Source organism: Lolium perenne, chromosome 7 (genome assembly GCF_019359855.2).
Source record: "Lolium perenne isolate Kyuss_39 chromosome 7, Kyuss_2.0, whole genome shotgun sequence".
NCBI classification, from domain to species: Eukaryota; Viridiplantae; Streptophyta; class Magnoliopsida; order Poales; family Poaceae; genus Lolium; species Lolium perenne.
The window spans coordinates 7,395,307-7,412,864 of NC_067250.2; the positions used below are offsets into that span (position 1 = coordinate 7,395,307).

At 42.5% G+C, this 17,558-nt stretch overlaps 2 protein-coding genes across 2 annotated transcripts; one reads left to right on the plus strand and one right to left on the minus strand.

The window, feature by feature from the left end:
* Positions 1 to 2,851: 2,851 nt before the first annotated feature.
* LOC127311564 (multiple organellar RNA editing factor 2, chloroplastic) lies at positions 2,852 to 5,530 on the plus strand. The gene is made up of 4 exons (XM_051342005.2): positions 2,852 to 3,316; positions 3,453 to 3,550; positions 3,638 to 3,703; positions 5,047 to 5,530. Exons 1-4 carry the CDS (start codon positions 2,922 to 2,924, stop codon positions 5,190 to 5,192), a joined length of 705 nt encoding a protein of 234 aa, XP_051197965.1. The 5' UTR covers positions 2,852 to 2,921; the 3' UTR covers positions 5,193 to 5,530.
* A 1,051-nt stretch (positions 5,531 to 6,581) lies between these two features.
* LOC127311563 (protein ENHANCED DISEASE RESISTANCE 2-like) lies at positions 6,582 to 16,936 on the minus strand. The gene is made up of 22 exons (XM_051342004.2): positions 16,462 to 16,936; positions 15,463 to 15,537; positions 14,436 to 14,489; positions 12,013 to 12,078; positions 11,640 to 11,737; positions 11,508 to 11,566; positions 11,298 to 11,414; positions 11,160 to 11,200; positions 10,958 to 11,058; positions 10,787 to 10,882; positions 10,099 to 10,163; positions 9,958 to 10,029; positions 9,721 to 9,876; positions 9,360 to 9,580; positions 9,231 to 9,270; positions 8,984 to 9,117; positions 8,802 to 8,903; positions 8,091 to 8,135; positions 7,553 to 7,693; positions 7,380 to 7,475; positions 7,146 to 7,247; positions 6,582 to 7,062 (listed from the first exon to the last, which is right to left on the minus strand). The coding sequence occupies exons 1-22, from the start codon at positions 16,744 to 16,746 to the stop codon at positions 6,949 to 6,951; spliced, it is 2,280 nt and encodes a 759-aa protein (XP_051197964.1). The 5' UTR covers positions 16,747 to 16,936; the 3' UTR covers positions 6,582 to 6,948.
* Positions 16,937 to 17,558: the final 622 nt, after the last annotated feature.

A 17,558-nucleotide genomic window follows, 5' to 3' on the forward strand; every position in this document is an offset into this window, starting at 1 on the left:
ATCGTTTACCTACTCGAGGGCGAGTAGGAACTAAGCTTGGGGATGCTTGATACGTCTCAAATGTATCTATAATTTCTTATGTTCCATGCTAGTTATATGACAATACTCACATGTTTTATATACACTTTACATCATTTTGATGCATTTTCTGGCACTAACCTATTAACAAGAAGTCGAAGCGCCAGTTCCTATTTTCTGCTGTTTTTTATTTCAGAAATCCTACACAGGAAATATTCTCGGAATTGAACGAAACAAAAGCCCACGGTCTTATTTTGCACGGAGCCTTCCAGAAGTCCGAAGAGGAGACGAAGAGGGGCGAGGAGGCGGCCACACCCTAGGGGGGCGCAACCCCACCTCTGGGCGCGCTGCCCTATGGGGTGGGCCCCTCGAGCGCCTCCGGACTCTGCCCCTTCGCCTATTTATTCTCTCCGTCGCGAAAACCCTAGTACCGAGAGCCACGATACAAGAAAACATACTGAGACGCCGCCGCCGCCAATCCCATCTCGGGGGATTCAGGAGATCGCCTCCGGCACCCTGCCGGAGAGGGGAATCATCACCGGAGGGCTCTACATCATCATGCCCGCCTCCGGATTAATGCGTGAGTAGTTCATCCTTGGACTATGGGTCCATAGCAGTAGCTAGATGGTTGTCTTCTCCTCTTGTGCTATCATGTTTAGATCTTGTAAGCTGCCTATCATGATCAAGATCGTCTATTTGTAATGCTACATGTTGTGTTTGTTGGGATCCGATGAATATGGAATACTATGTCAAGTTGATTAATTGATCTATCATATATGTGTTGTTTATGATCTTGCATGCTCTCTGTTGCTAGTAGAGGCTCTGGCCAAGTTGATACTCGTGACTCCAAGAGGGAGTATTTATGCTCGATAGTGGGTTCATGCCTCCATTGAATCTGGGACAGTGACAAAAAGTTCTAAGGTTGTGGATGTGCTGTTGCCACTAGGGATAAAACATCAACGCTTTGTCTAAGGATATTTGTGTTGATTACATTACGCACCATACTTAATGCAATTGTCTGTTGTTTGCAACTTAATACTGGAAGGGGTGCGGATGCTAACCCGAAGGTGGACTTTTTAGGCATAGATGCATGCTGGATAGCGGTCTATGTTATTTGTCGTAATGCCCTAAAACTCATAGTAGTCATCATGATATGTATGTGCATTGTTATGTCCTCTCTATTTGTCAATTGCCTAACTGTAATTTGTTCACCCAACATGCTATTTATCTTATTGGAGAGACACCACTAGTGAACTTTGGACCCCGGTCCATTCTTTTACATCTGAAATACAATCTACTGCAAACTCTGTTCTCTGTTGTTCTTTGCAAAAAACATCATTCTCCACACCATACGTTTAATCCTTTGTTTACAGCAAGCCGGTGAGATTGAGAACCTCACTGTTAAGTTGGGGCAAAGTATTTTGATTGTGTTGTGCAGGTTCCACGTTGGCGCCGGAATCCCTGGTGTTGCGCCGCACTACACTCCTCCACCAACAACCTTCACGTGGCCTTCATCTCCTACTGGTTCGATAACCTTGGTTTCTTTCTGAGGGAAAACTTGCTGCTGTGCGCATCACACCTTCCTCTTGGGGTTCCCAATAGACGTGTGCATCACGTGCCATCAGTGGCGCGTCCATGGACTCCCCTTCGCGCGAAGGCGGGGTCCTCCAGGGGCGGCGACAGTGGACGACGGGTCTGGTGGTGGTGGCCTTCGGCTGCTTCACCTAGATCATAGTAGGAGACGTAGTGGTGTGGCGGAACTCGATGGGGAAAGGGCGACAACGGGATCGCTGCTGACCTCCACCGGCCGGGTTGGAGGAGGAAGATGGACTGCGGATCCCAGCCATGTCGGCGGTGTGGGGTTCGGCCGTTCCGGCTTTCATGGTGATGGTCCTAGGGTTCTTCTTTCGTGAAGATGAAGATGCTTCGGTTGCCGATCTTTCTTCATCTAGCCGGAGTGATGAATTCCGGAAGGCTCCGACAGCGAATGAAATAGTGCATATTTTGCCTGGAGTTCACAAGATCGGGTGGTATTCGGTCGCACGCACCCATGCTTTTATTCCGACCGTTTGGTTCCGGAGGGAGCGGCGCGAAGCTCTGTTCTGTGTTGACATCAAGAGACTTTTGGTCCATGGTGAAGTCAGAAGCAGAGAATTTCACGAAGGCGGGATTGGGGATTAGCTAAAGAAGGTTCAAGTCTCAGCGATGTTGAGGAACTTTCTTTGGTGTTTCGGGATTCGTAAAAATGATATGAAAATGGAGGCGGCAACACATGTGAAGTTCAGAGTCCTACCTTTCAGGGTGAAAACTCAAGGTCTGGCCTTAGCTGGTTGTGCCTGGCAATGACCTTGTTGAAGGCATTGTTTTGAGAGCGAAGACTATCTTTAGGATGAAAACCTAAGATCTTTGATCAGACAACGATGACGCTGGTGCACTGTTCCCTTCTTGGAGGCGTCGCTTTTGGAGAGTATGTATTTCAGATGTTGTCTACGGGTGGATATATTACTGTTGCTAGGCATGTGATACTATAGCGGAACTTTTCTTTCGTAGTTTGTTTTATCTTTTTTGGCTGTGTGCATCCATACTGATATTAGGGTTTGCGTTGTTTCAGAAACTAAGTATATTTTGTACCTTTTGATATTAATATATTTCCTTTATCGAAAAAAAAAGTAGGACTAAAACCATCCCATGGTGCATTAGCTCTGTGTCGAAAATGAGAAAACCTGCATTCAAGATGCTGCTGTCTGGGGGAGTTGGGACAGGTATTTACACGGCCCATTGGAGCCCAGTATAAGCCCATCTTAGAACAAAACCATCGTCTACTACCTACTCCCCTAAAACCTATCACCACCACTCCACCAGGCACGCACACCTCCCCGAACCGCCGCTAGGGTTTTACGCACATGGCCGCCGCCGCCGCCGCCGCCGCCGCCGCCCGGAGGCTCCTCTCCCGCCGCGCGTCCTCCTCCTCCGTGTCCGCCTTCCTCCGCCATGGGAGCCCGGCGGCGGCGGCGTCCCACGAGCCGCTGCTTCGCCCGGCGGCACTCGCGGCCGTCGCCTCCCGCCTCGGCTTCCTCCGCGGGATGGCGCGCCGGCCGGGCGGCGACGGGTACTCCCCTATGCGAGGCGGTGGAGGCGGTGGAGGAAGCGATCGCGCGCCCACGGAGATGGCGCCGCTCTTCCCCGGGTGCGACTACGAGCACTGGCTCATCGTCATGGACAAGCCCGGCGGGGAGGGCGCCTCCAAGCAGCAGATGATCGACTGCTACATCCAGACCCTCTCCAAGGTCCTCGGAAGGTGCGCCTCTGCCAGCCTCCCCTCATTTCTGTGGCAGCACTCACAGCAGCACGCGATTTGCCTTATCAAATTGTGAGATATGGCACTTTAGTTCTATTGCTAACTCCTGCGCCGGTTTGCCTTATCCACGGTGCAGCGAGGAGGAGGCCAAGAAGAAGATCTACAATGTCTCGTGTGAGCGATACTTCGGTTTCGGGTGCGAGATCGACGAGGAGACATCTAACAAACTGGAAGGTTTGTTGTCCTGTCTCTGTACCAGGGATTGCCCTCTTGTTCTTCAGCAGAGGAGTACATCTAATGCATCTTTTGATATGTTTGCAGGCATTCCTGGTGTTCTGTTCGTGCTACCTGATTCATATGTTGACCCTGAGCACAAGGACTATGGAGGTAGGTGTTTTCCCTCAATCACTACTGATTTCCTTCAGGGGACCAGTTCATTTTGTCATATCTATGGCATTCCTGTGTGCTCCATATGATTACTTGTAGCATAGAAAAACATTTTTGGAATTGTATATACTATGTATGTACAATGCCCCCCGTTGCAAGTGCCAATATGATGCCCAAGTCTCTTTTTTAGGATCAATGCACCTCTGGGAGTGTATGGCTAGGATATCAGTTCATCACAACGTTTCTTCAGACCAAGAACTAACCACTAATGCTCTAGTCCATATTAGCAAAGCTAATGTCTCTAGAACGGATTGGCAATTTGGGGGTTCTGATCAGTGCAGATGAAACATTACATAACTCATCTACAACTTTTTGGTCTCTTTTGAGTTTAACTAGTGGCCATTCTCTATGAAGGGTTTTTATTCCAGCTTGGTAAAGTTGTAACATCTTAAAAGGCAGTGTCCTGATTTGAGTGTTAATGCATTAAGAAAACGGTTCAGCTCCTCAGTACGATGAGATTTTGATCTTTAGAGATGAGACATTGGTAGCACATTCACCTTCTCTTGGGGGTTGCTTCTTTCAAGATTTTTTATTTAGAATGTTCAGTGACATTCTTTACATTTTACAAACTTGTCTTGGTAGTCCATCTTGGCAAAGCGGTGAAGCCTAGTTGGCAATGTCTTGCTTTGAATGCTAATGGACTAATATCAAATGTTTCTCCAACTGTCAGCACCTTGGCAAAATGGGGTTCTGATCAGTGGAGATGAGACAATGATGACATGTTCACTTCCCCCTTTATCTGTGTTGAGTTGAATTAGTGGCCAGCCTTCAACAAACTTGTCTTGCAGTTCACCTTGCAAAGATGTGAAGCTTATTTGGCACTGATTTTTTTTTTAATGTGGATGATCTGAAGTGCCTCACTGAAATGTGGCGCATATCAGTAGAAATTTAGCTATTACAATAGTCTTGTGTGATTCACATATGTTGTTGTTTTACTGGTTTGAAGATGGCACATTTAGCTATTACAGAAGTTTTGTGTTTATTTACATATTTTGTTTTACTTTTGTTGTGGTCTGTGGCTCAAGGGGTTATAGTTCAGTTATTTGTGTACTTCGTTAATTTCAGCAGTTCCTTTTCTTTAAATGTTAATGGATTTGAAGAAAATCTTCGATATTGGTTGTCACTTTCGTATATATTAGCTATTGAATGATGCATTCAGGGCCATTATGTTTTCTGTCTAGCTGCCTGTATAACATTTCAGTGTCTTTGGATTAACCTAGGTTATGTAGATTACCCTTCTAAATGTAATGTATCCATGATCTTTGATGTATTTGGTTTTGCAGCTGAGCTTTTTGTCAACGGAGAGATTGTTCAGAGATCTCCAGAGAGGCAGAGAAGGGTGGAACCTGTGCCACAGAGGGCATCAGACAGGCCTAGGTACAATGACAGAACCCGCTACGCACGAAGGAGGGAGAACCAACAAAGGTGATAACCAGAGGTGATCAGATGAAGACTCAATAAATGACAAACCGTGGCGGTTTCCCCGTGCAAATCAAAAGGATAAATATCATCTACGGAATAGAAAAAACATCATATTTACTGTATGCCAACACAAGGTGTTTCTTTTCGTCATGTTGGTGATCCTGCATCACGTATCGTCCTCTACTAGTTATTAGATACAGCCTGGAAGTTCCTTGAATTGCATCCTTACTGCAACGCTGCAGCCTTGTGCACTTGTAAATCTGGTTTGATCTTCGAATTATGCAACTCTAGTGAAAGTTCTTGGTGATATGGATTGTTTAATAGTTGATTCAAGTGCTTTGAAAATGAGGGGGCTGTAAAGGTTTCATCTATCCGGCCCTTACAATTTTTTTCCCATTCTGTGCAGATGTCGATTTCTGCATGTGAGTGAAGTTTCAGCCTTTCAGACATTCCAAACATGAAAAGTCCGAGTTTATACATTTTTCCAAGTATGCAGGGCATACCCCATGTTAGATTTTTGTTAATTGGAGGGGAGAATAAAGAAAGAAAAGTCTTTTCTTAGTTAAATGATCTCGAGAATTATTCTCTCTATATTGCACCATGCCTTACCTTAAATTAACACAATGTATTGGTTTCAGAAAAATTAACACAATGTATTCGTGTTAAAATTTAATCAGTTCTCAACATATTATACGGAATGTACTCCATAGATAACCTGGAGGACTAAGAGCATCTCCACTCATGCCCCCGGGAAGCCCCCCAGGGTCTCTTTTTTTTCATCTGGATGGACGAAACTGGCTCACCCCAACTTCTTGTTTTCGGCTCACCCCAACTTCTTGTTTTCGTCTGGATTTGGGCCTAAATCCGTCCGTACTCCCCAGGCCATCCTCGGTTTCCCGGGGTGCTGCCGGGGACTCCGGATGGAGCAAATTCCGCGCTCTGACCCACGTGTCAGTGAAGATTCCACGCTCTGGCCCGCGCAAATTCCCCGGGACGGCTGGAAAATCGTTGCTCCCCATACCAAAAATAGATCCAATCCGGACGAATTTTCATCCGGATTATGGCCCGGGGGCCTCCAACGGCTGGGGATGCACTAAGAGAGGGAGTCTTCTATACTATTCTACTATTGTACATGACCTTATGAGGGAAACATGAGATGACACGTTATACTATGAGAGAAACATGAGAAGCCACAAAATACAGAAACACACCATATGCCCAACAAGAAAATAAAACACAGGAATAATGCGAGAATAACAGAAAACAAATCCTGGCAAAACCTGCAGGAACCATTCGCGTAACCGATTTTACGGACACAAATTCATACCTTACAGTTCAACTCCTCTTTCTTGCAGGAACACTGAAATTACCAAAGTCAACAACAGTTCACAGAGACTGAAGCAATAAATAAAACATTTCTTTGCAAAATGTTGTATATAATGTACTGTTACATGTATACAATACGCCACTTCACAGAAGAAGTATAGCAAGAAATGGCAGTCAAGCTAGGTCTGCAGTATCCGTATGTACAGTTGTACACACATGTACTAGTACCGAACCAACACCTACCTACTAGTAGCAACTGATTGATGTGAACGGAAGCGATAGGCCAATGAGAACAAAAAATTGTATGAACTTGCAGTTGCCCCTGCTGCCATATGGACTTCACCAATGATGCTTTACAAACTGCAAATTGCTGCAGCGGCTCGACAGATGGAGAGAGGAGTTTGCGGAAAGAATTAAAGAATCTGCACAAATGATTTTCACTCCCCGGCTGAGGCCTCATCAAGCACAGGAACAACTGCTGCGGAGGGTTCAATGTGCGAGAACCTTGCAGCGCCTAGGAGTTGCTCCGGGAGCTCGTCGTATGTGTTTGCCTGCAGGTGTAACAATAGTCAAGGAAATAAATCGTTCAAAGTGGAATCTTGGAGACTTGCAACTATGATGCAGGTATTTTTACCTGTATGAGAAAAGCCATGTCGACTACTAAACTGGTAACTACACCGAAGACCAAACCCAGAACCCCATTAGCTACTGCCGAGGATCCAATGTCTACATCTACCTGCAGAAGAAGGGATGACCAGAAAAATGCAGTGTTTATGCCTTGGTTATAAATTCAACTATCCCATGTGAAATGTACTTTGATATTGTTCAGCGAAAAGAACTATTGTTGTGAGCATAATTAGTGTCTTACTTCCATGTACTCTGGACCACGGATGTAGCTGCAATCAACAGCCTTTCCCAACAAGCAAGGGGTACTTCCAACACTTTGCCGCACTATCCAAGATCCCTGATAAAGTCAATATACTAGAGTGAGAAAAGCTAACAGCCATACATTCGAAACGACTGTGCATTACGAAATAACACCTTTGGGACAGATGGGATAAGCTTCAATCTGCTGTTTCGGAAATCATCGTCACCATCAGCAAAACGCTGCAAGAGCGATCCTTTCTTTAAGGATTTTGTTACAAAGTAGAGGACCAAACTGTAATGACTTGATCCAGGAATCTGCAAAAGGTTATTGACTTAAAACATGGCCAGAAGACGGAAAAGAAGCGCCAACAGGAACTTGGGAGGAAAAGGCATGAGAATTATTTTTTCAGAGGGCACAATGATTATAATATCAACAAATAGAAGTTAAAGCCATGCATCATATGCTGTTAACCATACAGCAGTTGCATTGCAGTACTTCGCATCTGTTGCCCCATTTGCAATGTTTTATGAGACTATTCAAAATAGGATTGCTAAAAGAGCAAATGCAGATTCCCGATTAGGATTTTGCCAAAGTCATGACAAAGAGTTCCAAAAATTATAGTGCAAATGGAAGTGACTGATAATTTATGTACCGAGTATGGTTGCCTTTCTGTAAGAAAAAAACAGATGGAGTAACAGAACACGAGCTTACCTGTATGTTCACAACAAAGCTGAACATCCCCTTCTCAGCAGCAACCTACAGTAGTAAAGGTTCAGTCAACATCAATACATGGGTTAGTTAGGACCTCTTTTCAGTTCATGCAGGCAGGCAATAAATCTTCAGTGGTACCCACTTCCACTAAATATTCAGTATAATAACATAATTACAAGATATCCCTGGTCGCTCCATCTCTATGATTCTCTACAACCTTCTTGATCCTAGGTTAGTGGCAAGTGACATGGATTTCACTGTGCCAGCTCTAGTCTAAGACTATAATAACATCCAATTTAAAAACCGATCAGACAATCCTGTCATCAATTCAGACTCTCCCTAACATGTAGATCAGACTACAGATTATTACTCCTCACATGATAAGAGAAAACTACCCGATCATAGAGCTAGCTACTGGTATGCAGAGTACAACTATATCAATCTTCTATGATTCCAAAAACTATATCAAACTACTAATACTCAATAAGATTATAGGAACGGAAGAAAATGATAGCTTGGGATTTAAAAAAAAGAAAAAAAACGAATGATTTATGTATTTACCAGTATTCTTGCAAAAAAAAGTAATTTAAAGTATTCCAAATGCTGCTTTGCAATGGTGTTTCATATGTTCACACGATCATGTTGCTAATTACAAAAACAAGTCCAGTGAGACACAGATAGACAGCCAATCAATCATAAGAAACTATTTACCTGAGCAGCACATCCTTTACGATTGGCAACATGATCCATACGTTTGGTGTCCTTAAACCAGTCAGCTGCGACAAACTCCATAAGGTACTTCCCTGCAGATACCTGCTAGTCAAATAACAACATGATAAGGTCTTGATAACCTGCTATCTTCAAAAACAAGAAAGCATGTTGAAGGTTTAGACCTTTGATTTGTCATGTGAGAAGTTCTTGCTACGAACTTTGAAGATCTTGCTATCAGGTACTGCCCAACAGTTACGACTTTTCTCATTTCCATCGTGACGGATAGTGCCCGAAAAGCAAGACAAATCAATCGGATCTGGATCACCCAATATATAAAAATGCATGACATTAGAATTGGCTTATCATATAGGTAACGTGTACAAGTGTTAGAATACAAGATGCCAAGACGTAGTTAGACAAGAAATGAACCAGAGGACTTCGTGTCACCGTCAAATTTGGTACTGTCTTCCTGGAAATCAATTGGAATGAGATTTTAGTGTAGCAAATCAAACATAACTTCTTGCAAACCAAGGAATGGCTCTAGTCTAGGGTTACTACCTCCAAGCTAGCTTCGGGGACTTGATAATCATCTTCTTCTTCTGACTCATCATCTATCATATCCGAATTTTCGTTAGCTGAATCTGCTTGTTTGGTCTTCGAGTCAGCTTCTTGATGTTTCTGATTCTTTTTAACCGAGGCCACATTAGTCATAGTACTCATTACAGGAATCCTCGGAACTATATGAATGTCATCAGTTTGAGAAAAGTATTCACGCAATCCTGGAAATAGATGCAAATGTCAAACAATCACGGTCACAAACTATTAATGAAAAGGAATATTGAGCAGGTACAACCAATTTTTGTTTACAGATAATCAATTCATGCCATAACAAGTTAGAATAGTTGTCTGTACTACGTACCAGCAACACAGTTCAGCATCTGCAGCAAAGAGTGGTACTGGAATGATGTGACATAATTCACGCCCCATCCCTTTAGATCAATTTGCATAAGGTGTTGAACTTGAGTGCGAGGTCTCCCATTCACAGATTTGAGAGGAGTGATCTTGAAACCTCCACCTGAACTAATGCGAAGTTCAAAACTTTTTAAAAATTATCTGAAGAAAAGTAGGGTGTCCGATAAACAGAAGGCAAAATTACTTTCAATAGAAGCCCTTGTAAATCCTGGTTGTGGGCCACAGTTCTGATGTTCAGTAGATCGAAACAGAACAACTGCAAGTTTAAACACAAACCACTTTAAGCGGATGATGCAACCAGAAATAAAATCATTCAAGAGCTTACCATAACTTCCATCATCGTTGCGCCGCCAATACCGTACATAACAAAGATCTCGAGGCCAGACAACCCTGCAGGTTCAATTGTTTACACTAGGTGGAAAGTCTGAGGTAATGCATTGTAATTCTATATTGAATCTTTCGAATCCACAGCTTTATGGGGCTACCATGCAGGCATGCAGCTTTATAATTGCCTATCCAAGTAAGCAGATCAGTCACCCATTCTCTGCATGTGGTATATTTAAAATCTCACGCCTTCCTGCCAGCACTCCTCCCTCTCTGAAGCTACTCCAGTAAGTTGGTTATACTTGGATGTCATTCATTCAACTTTTGGTTTTGCGCAGCAGGCTTAAGCATGGACAAACATACCTATTCGATGGTATACAGCATTGCTGCTAAAAGAATACAGGATTTCTACTGAGACCAGATAATGCTAATTTTACAATGCTACAGTGTATGACCATATGAAAAAATTTAAAGTCCTGAACTGAAGTACAAACGAGTCAAGTCTGTGCTCAGATAGTTCATTGACTTGTCAGGGTTATCTAGCCTATCATTCCCTTGTTTTGTTTTTGAAGAATCCTCTCCTGTTATTTCAATAGGACTTGCAAGTTGTAGCAGCAAGCCAGCACAAGTAATGAGACTTGCAATTCGATCATCACACAAGTTGTTGACACAACAAAAAGGTAACTTACATTGAACACCAGTTCAGCTGTAGCCGATGGTATAGTATTGCAGTGTGACCATCAACCTCTTCAACTAAACTCCCATACTGGAAGCTACAATCCCACCTACATTTGAATGTAAAGAAAACCTAGATCAATATACATATATAAGCACACAGATAATAAACAATACACACTTACTCATATCTTGTTACATCCATACTCATTATCAGCCCAAAAATAGCCTCACATGTGGCTTCCACGACACCAACAGCCCTCATTGCTCGGCTACAGCTTCTTGCCTGCACACAACATAAAAAATTATAAATATGTCCACTCGTTATCAATTAGCAAGGCTTCAGCACCTCTCCAACATTAAATAGGCATAACAAAAAGTACTTACAAGGTATTCGACCTCCACCAGTTCTTCAAAGATGCGCAGCCCTGCCGATGATAAAACAAGATACTAAGTATAACTCCACGTGAACCAAGTACAGTCTCTTACTGATGTTACAGATCTATATAAAGGACTTAAACTTGCCATTCTGGCATCTAAGCAGCCGCCAATTCTTTCTAGAATTAGATTGATTGGTGTCGCTCTGATTTGACAGACCAACATCATGCTCTTTGGTCCAGTCATGTACAGAATCAGGAATGCCTAAATGAAGAAATGGCATATTTAGAAGTCATAATCCTCAATATAGAATAATATACAATTTTTCCTGAAAATTTGTGTAACCAAACTTCCTACCCTTCCCTATAGTTGTCCTGCGAAGCAACATGGGACGGGGCTCCTCTTCGTCTTCAGGTCTACAATAGAATATCATTTCCAGTTATTAACCACAAGAACTAATCTGCAATTATAACTTGAAGCTTCACTTGCCCACTATCATGGTCAGAGAATGGAAGTGCTCCAAGATCCATGTCAAAGTCCAGCGAAGCAAAAGCTTTACGATTTCTAGCTGTCATAGTGTCCTGTTGCTGCATAATGAAGATGTTTATCAGAATAATATGTGATATGGACATGTATCTTGCAGTTCCATACATTTTGACACTGAGTTCTTCTGGAGGTCCAGGAAAACATCCACTAGGTAACTTAGTACATTTCCGTTGCTGCCATACCAAACTCCTAAAATTATATGCTGATAGTATTTCATGAAATCTAGGATGGAAGAACAATGAAGTGTATTTATAGTCTAGCTAACTAAATGTTATTCGCTCAGTTACAGTGTGTCAGACTTATAACACCTGAATACCTGATCAATAAGGAGCTCTATCTTCTTTTTCCACACCAGGGCATCCTCAATATTATGTGCACCCATCTGGTTGAAGAATGATAGGGACATGAACGATCAGTAATATCAAACAGGTTACCATATGAGACAGAAATAGTCAACTCAGAAGACTAGACAGAACTCGGAAGATTGCAAAAAAAGGGGGGATTACATGGCATATAATATCGTAATTGCCAAACTCCAGCACAAAAATTGCATAACGTCACTTAATTATCAATCAGAGGCAATACTAAGTCCCATTTTGAAAAGCTACATCAGTGGCAACCTTATCTATAAAGTTCATCCCCACTAAAATGCATTTAATGTTTGCAAGCTCAATCATCATGCAGCCACATAATACCAGTTGTTCATATCCGTTGAATTTCAAATTTATGGTCTTCAGATATCAGTCGGATGGCACCCTCAATCACTGAATCACACGCCTACTATTTCCTACCCGTGCGCTGCTTGAGATTTCATTCAAGGTCCCTCTAAATTGGTAACCGGAGTATCATGCACTCAATCTGCAATCAATTGAACATCGGTTAACTTTTCCTCCTCCACTACTTCCATAACGGATAAGCCGGTCCACTTCCCCTTCCCTCTATTAACTTTTCCGTGGCTATGCTCACGTCCACCCAAAACATCCCATCCTGAACTGCTGTCGGCATACGAGGAAACCACCCAATCCTTGATCCCATCTGTTTTGCTTCCTCTCCTTCCTCATCTCTTCTCCAACCTTTCATCTGCTTTGTATCCCCTTATATATCTCTATTGCCAGGGTGTCACTTGCATCACATGTTAGAAGTCAAGTCATCCTCTTGGTGACATGATTGGTATACCTATGCGGCTCCTTACACAAGGATGATTACATTCGTTGCCAGCCGGCTTTTATTTCCTGGTGACCACATCAGGACCACGGAAGTTTCATACACACATCCATTCCAGCGCGAAATTTCTCAAGGTTTTCTTTCATTAGGTGTTCTTCCTCTCTCTCCATGGGTGGTGTATGTACCTTAGTAATGATCACCAGGTCATGCAAGAGAAAACCATGTGTAGTATCGGTATTGAACTGCAAATTTTTTTTGCAGGCTTGCAATTACAGATCTTTTCTATTTGTCCTTGATTATGTTTCTTGCCAGTTTGCCCACGATTTATCTTCTGCTCTACTTTTACTAATTTATATCATTGCCGAAAAATATATCTTTCAGCGTTTGCAGAATTTAGCTATATAACGTTAGATCGTTATGCATTTACCACGACGTATGCAATAGTTTGCCCTTTGATTATTTCACGATGTTGTTTGCATCGGCATAATCTATATTATTTATAAATTGAACTTCATGTGCAAAGGATCCACGTCACCAGTCAGCCCAGCATGACCATGCATGAACCGTGTTTTTACTATTAAAAAAAGCGAAAAGTGCTTTCAGCTCCCGAGCTCCAGTGCTCTTGCTATGTTAAAAAAAAAATTAAATATATTTTTACAAGTTATAAAAATCATGAAAATAATTCTGAAGAATGTCATTGATACATCCCACAATCATGAAAAATCTCAATCCGAAATTCTTTTTATTTTGAGCTAGAGAAAAATGACAAAATCTGACATGTTTTTGAGATTTGAAAATGACTACTCAGATCTACAATTTTGTCATTTTTGTGTAGCTCAAAATATTAAGTATTTGAAATTGATTTTTTGCACGTTTGTGGGATACATCATTGACTATGTGTAAACTTTTTTCCAGAATTTTTCAAAATTCAAAAATATGATTTTTTATTTAAAAAAAAAACGAGATCACTGGTGCCCATGTGCACCAAATCTCTGTCCTAAAAAAAGCAACTTTAATGCGGCATGACCAAAAATGAAACTTTTTTCTGGCAAAGGGCATGCAACTTTAGTGTTTGGTAGTTGCACATGTATAATATCCACTCAAGCATCCCCTATCATCTGCATGACCATGCAGGCACGAGTTTTTTTCTCGCGAAGTGCATGCAAGTATGCAACCCAACTCATGATATTTCTTGCATATAGCAAAAGCATCTTTTATTCCCGCAGCAACGCGCGGGGTATCGACTAGTTCAATATAAACTATACTTAAAGGAGAGAAAAAAATGGTTTTACAGCCTACATGAGGCTATTTGCAAGTAAACTATACTTAAAGGAGAGAAAAAAATGGTTTTACAGCCTACATGAGGCTATTTGCAAGTAAACTATACTTAAAGGAGAGAAAAAAATGGTTTTACAGCCTTCCTATTTTCCTATGCAGTATATTGCAGCAACACCAATGTCTATCAAAGAAAAATGTCTGCCAAACGTAGGTAAAGGCACATGAATTAATATGGATATAGTCAGACAGATGGTTCCAAATTCTGATAACAATGAAGGGCTCAGCATTGTAACTTACCGTGATTGGATTGTCCTTTTCTTTCTTGTTGTAAACACACAGAACGTAAACCATCTGAGAAGTTTTGACAGGAGATGAGAGCAATATAATGAGTAAAATTTCAAAATTCAAGTAAATGTTTAAATGACTGTAAATTTGGAGCACACATCACATTCATGCATATGCTGGAATACTGATATATTAACCTTATATCAATATCAGCTGAGTTTTCTACGTTGATCAACTGTTTCAAAGTAGACACAATATAGTACCAGTTTAAATTTCCCAATTTGATAAGATGTGTGTTCACTTTGTATGGTTTACTTGTTGACAAAACAGCTTCAATGTATGATCAAAACTATGATATGTGTGTAAGTGAAATACATGTTGCACTATGCGCCTCTTAGCAATACTCCTGCCGGATTGCAAGTGTCCAGGGTGATCAGAGAAATCAAGCTTCTTCTGTATGACCTACCAGATATCGAAGTTGTGAAGATTTTTTTTTTAAGTAGGCTAGGTTAGCTTTGCTTGTTTTCCCGCATCTTGTGTGGTCTTGCTGTTGTGCTTTCTGCTTGTATCGTCTAGCTGGTAACGCCAGCAGGATGTTGTAACACTCGTGGGCGGTTGTGGCTTTATTAATTTAAAGCCAAGATCTTGGAGCCTTCAGTTTTAAAAAGCTGTGAGATCTCATGCAAAGGAAACGAAATGGCCCATGCTGTCGTTGATCTTAATCAGAGGTGTTCTGGGATTATGCATGGTGCAGTACCATCCTGTGTACTGGCACTGACTCAGCGCGATTGTAATGCAAACTATGTCTCATAATTAATACCCCCTCCGTCTATTAATAGATGTCTAAGGTTTGTTTAAATCGGGATGTATCTAGACACTAAATAGCGTCTAAATACAATACAAATCTCAGATGTCTATTTATAGACAAAGGTAGTACAAAACCCAATCTAAAATAAAATAAAAAAAAACATGCCCTGCTAAGAGGTAGAATCCTCAGAAGTAAGGATACAATGAAGTAAACAGAATGGAGCAAACTTACTTGTCCATGATGTGTTTTAAGCCCTCTGTCCTCCACTCTGCAATTCCCATCTACTAGAAGAGACTTGAGTGGCACCTGCACATCCACAAGATTTGCAACAGAGTTAAATACAAGCACCATGGACAAGTACCATGCTCCTGTAGCAGAATATTCCACCTAAACAATGTACTGGTACAAAATTGTCATGTTTTTATGGCATTGCGAACCTCTTGCTAAGGCTCCAACAAAGAAGACCTGACTGCAGCTAAATTAAACTTCCTAGGTCACACAAGAATGGAGAAAATTGTTCCAGATCATACTTATTTCTTACTCCCATCTATGTGCTGTCCATGTATGAAAGCAGCTTAAAAGAAAAAACTAGTCTCAATTATTGGGACACTAAAATAGGTCCAGGGCTCCAGGCAGATCAAACAAGTTGCTTACATGATTGACAAGGAAAAACAGAAAAAACCGCTGATTAGCAAGTCTGGCATTCGTTAGCACTTCCTAGACTCAATTAAACACATCCAATAATCCAAATGGTCAACACCCCCGGTACCACAAAAGCTTGTAAACACTAATAACCAAATGGGCTCTACATCAGAGTATACAGTTGGCCCCATCTCATCTGATTCTCACGACATGAAGAAACATTCGGTTCAGCAGATCCTGGCCCAGTTCCACAAATCTGTATCTAGTCAAATCACTTGGAAATCAAAATGAACAAGAGAATTCCCCGAGTCTATGCACATAGGCTCCCTCGGAAATAACGAACGGATCAATTAGCGATCCGATCTCCGAAGTTGATTGATTACCCCAACTAGAACAGCAGCCAAACGAATCCCCCGATCGTCCACTCCGCTCTACCAAAATTGGTCGAAACGCACCACGGTTGAGGATAGCCCGCGCTAAAAGCTCGCCGACGCTTGCAGGGGAGCAAAGGAAACTCTCCGTGCCAATCGGATCGCGACTCTGAAAAAATAGCTGCTGCTAGCTATGAGCTACGAAGTGCCTGCTTACCATGTTGTCCCTGGGCTGCTTCTTGAAGTAGGCGAGCAGCCTGTTGTCGAGCACGAAGTAGCGGCTGTGGAAGAAGGACCGCCCGATCTTCCGCCGCCCGTACCGCACCATCCACCCCTCGTGCCGCACCGCCGCGCCGCCCGCCGGCAGCTCCCCGCTCCGCGCCTTGGCGGCCGCGGACGGGGCTGGGGCAGGGGAAGGCCTCGGAGGAGGCTCCGCTCCGCTGGTCCGCCCGAGCTCGCCGCTCCTCGCCGCCTCCCTCCTCGAAGCCGACGAGCTCATCATGCTCGGTCGACGCGGCGTCGGTCTCGTCAAGAGGACATTCCCCTCGGCTCGGCAGGCGGCGTGGGCGAGGGTCCCTGGAGCAGGGAGTGTGGGGCTGAGCGAGCGGCGCGGCTGCCGGAGTCCGGCGAGGCGCGCGCGGCGGAGGAGCAGAGGGAGAGGGGGGCCAGAGTTTGTTTGTTTTTTCGTAAATCGAGGGGAGATAGCTAGCTAGATAAATGCAGGTTAATTATTGCAAAGCTGCTAAATTGTTTATTGATTAATCAATTAGCTTGTTTCCGGTTATGGTTGTGTTTTTGCTGTTTTCGTGCCTGGACCTCCTGTTTAACTCTAATTACTTGTTAAGTTAAAAAAATCTAAATACTCGTTTACATTTTTAAATTAATACCTCTGTTCTGATTTAATCAACACGGATGATGTGCTCCTGATTGCTGACACTCTGCGTCGATTAAATTGGAACGGAGGTGTACTAATGAGCGTATCAACACACGTATTGCAACATAGTGTTGTATTACCTCCGGGGAAATAATCAAAGAAAAACATCGATACACATTTGTACAACCTAACTTGGCAAAGTGTTTTATATTGTCTGATGGAGGTATAATTGCCGCGGAGTGGATTTTTTGTAGGCCATACTACATGTACCTCGTTTTTTCAAAATTCCAAAATAATATTTTAAAGTTTTAAAAAATCTGAAAAGAAATCGAGATGTAGAAAATGCCGTGTTCTACCAATCTGAACTGGAGATACATTATATTTGAGGTTGTACAAAAATGACAAATATGATAGATTTTGAGGTTTTAAAATTTTGCATT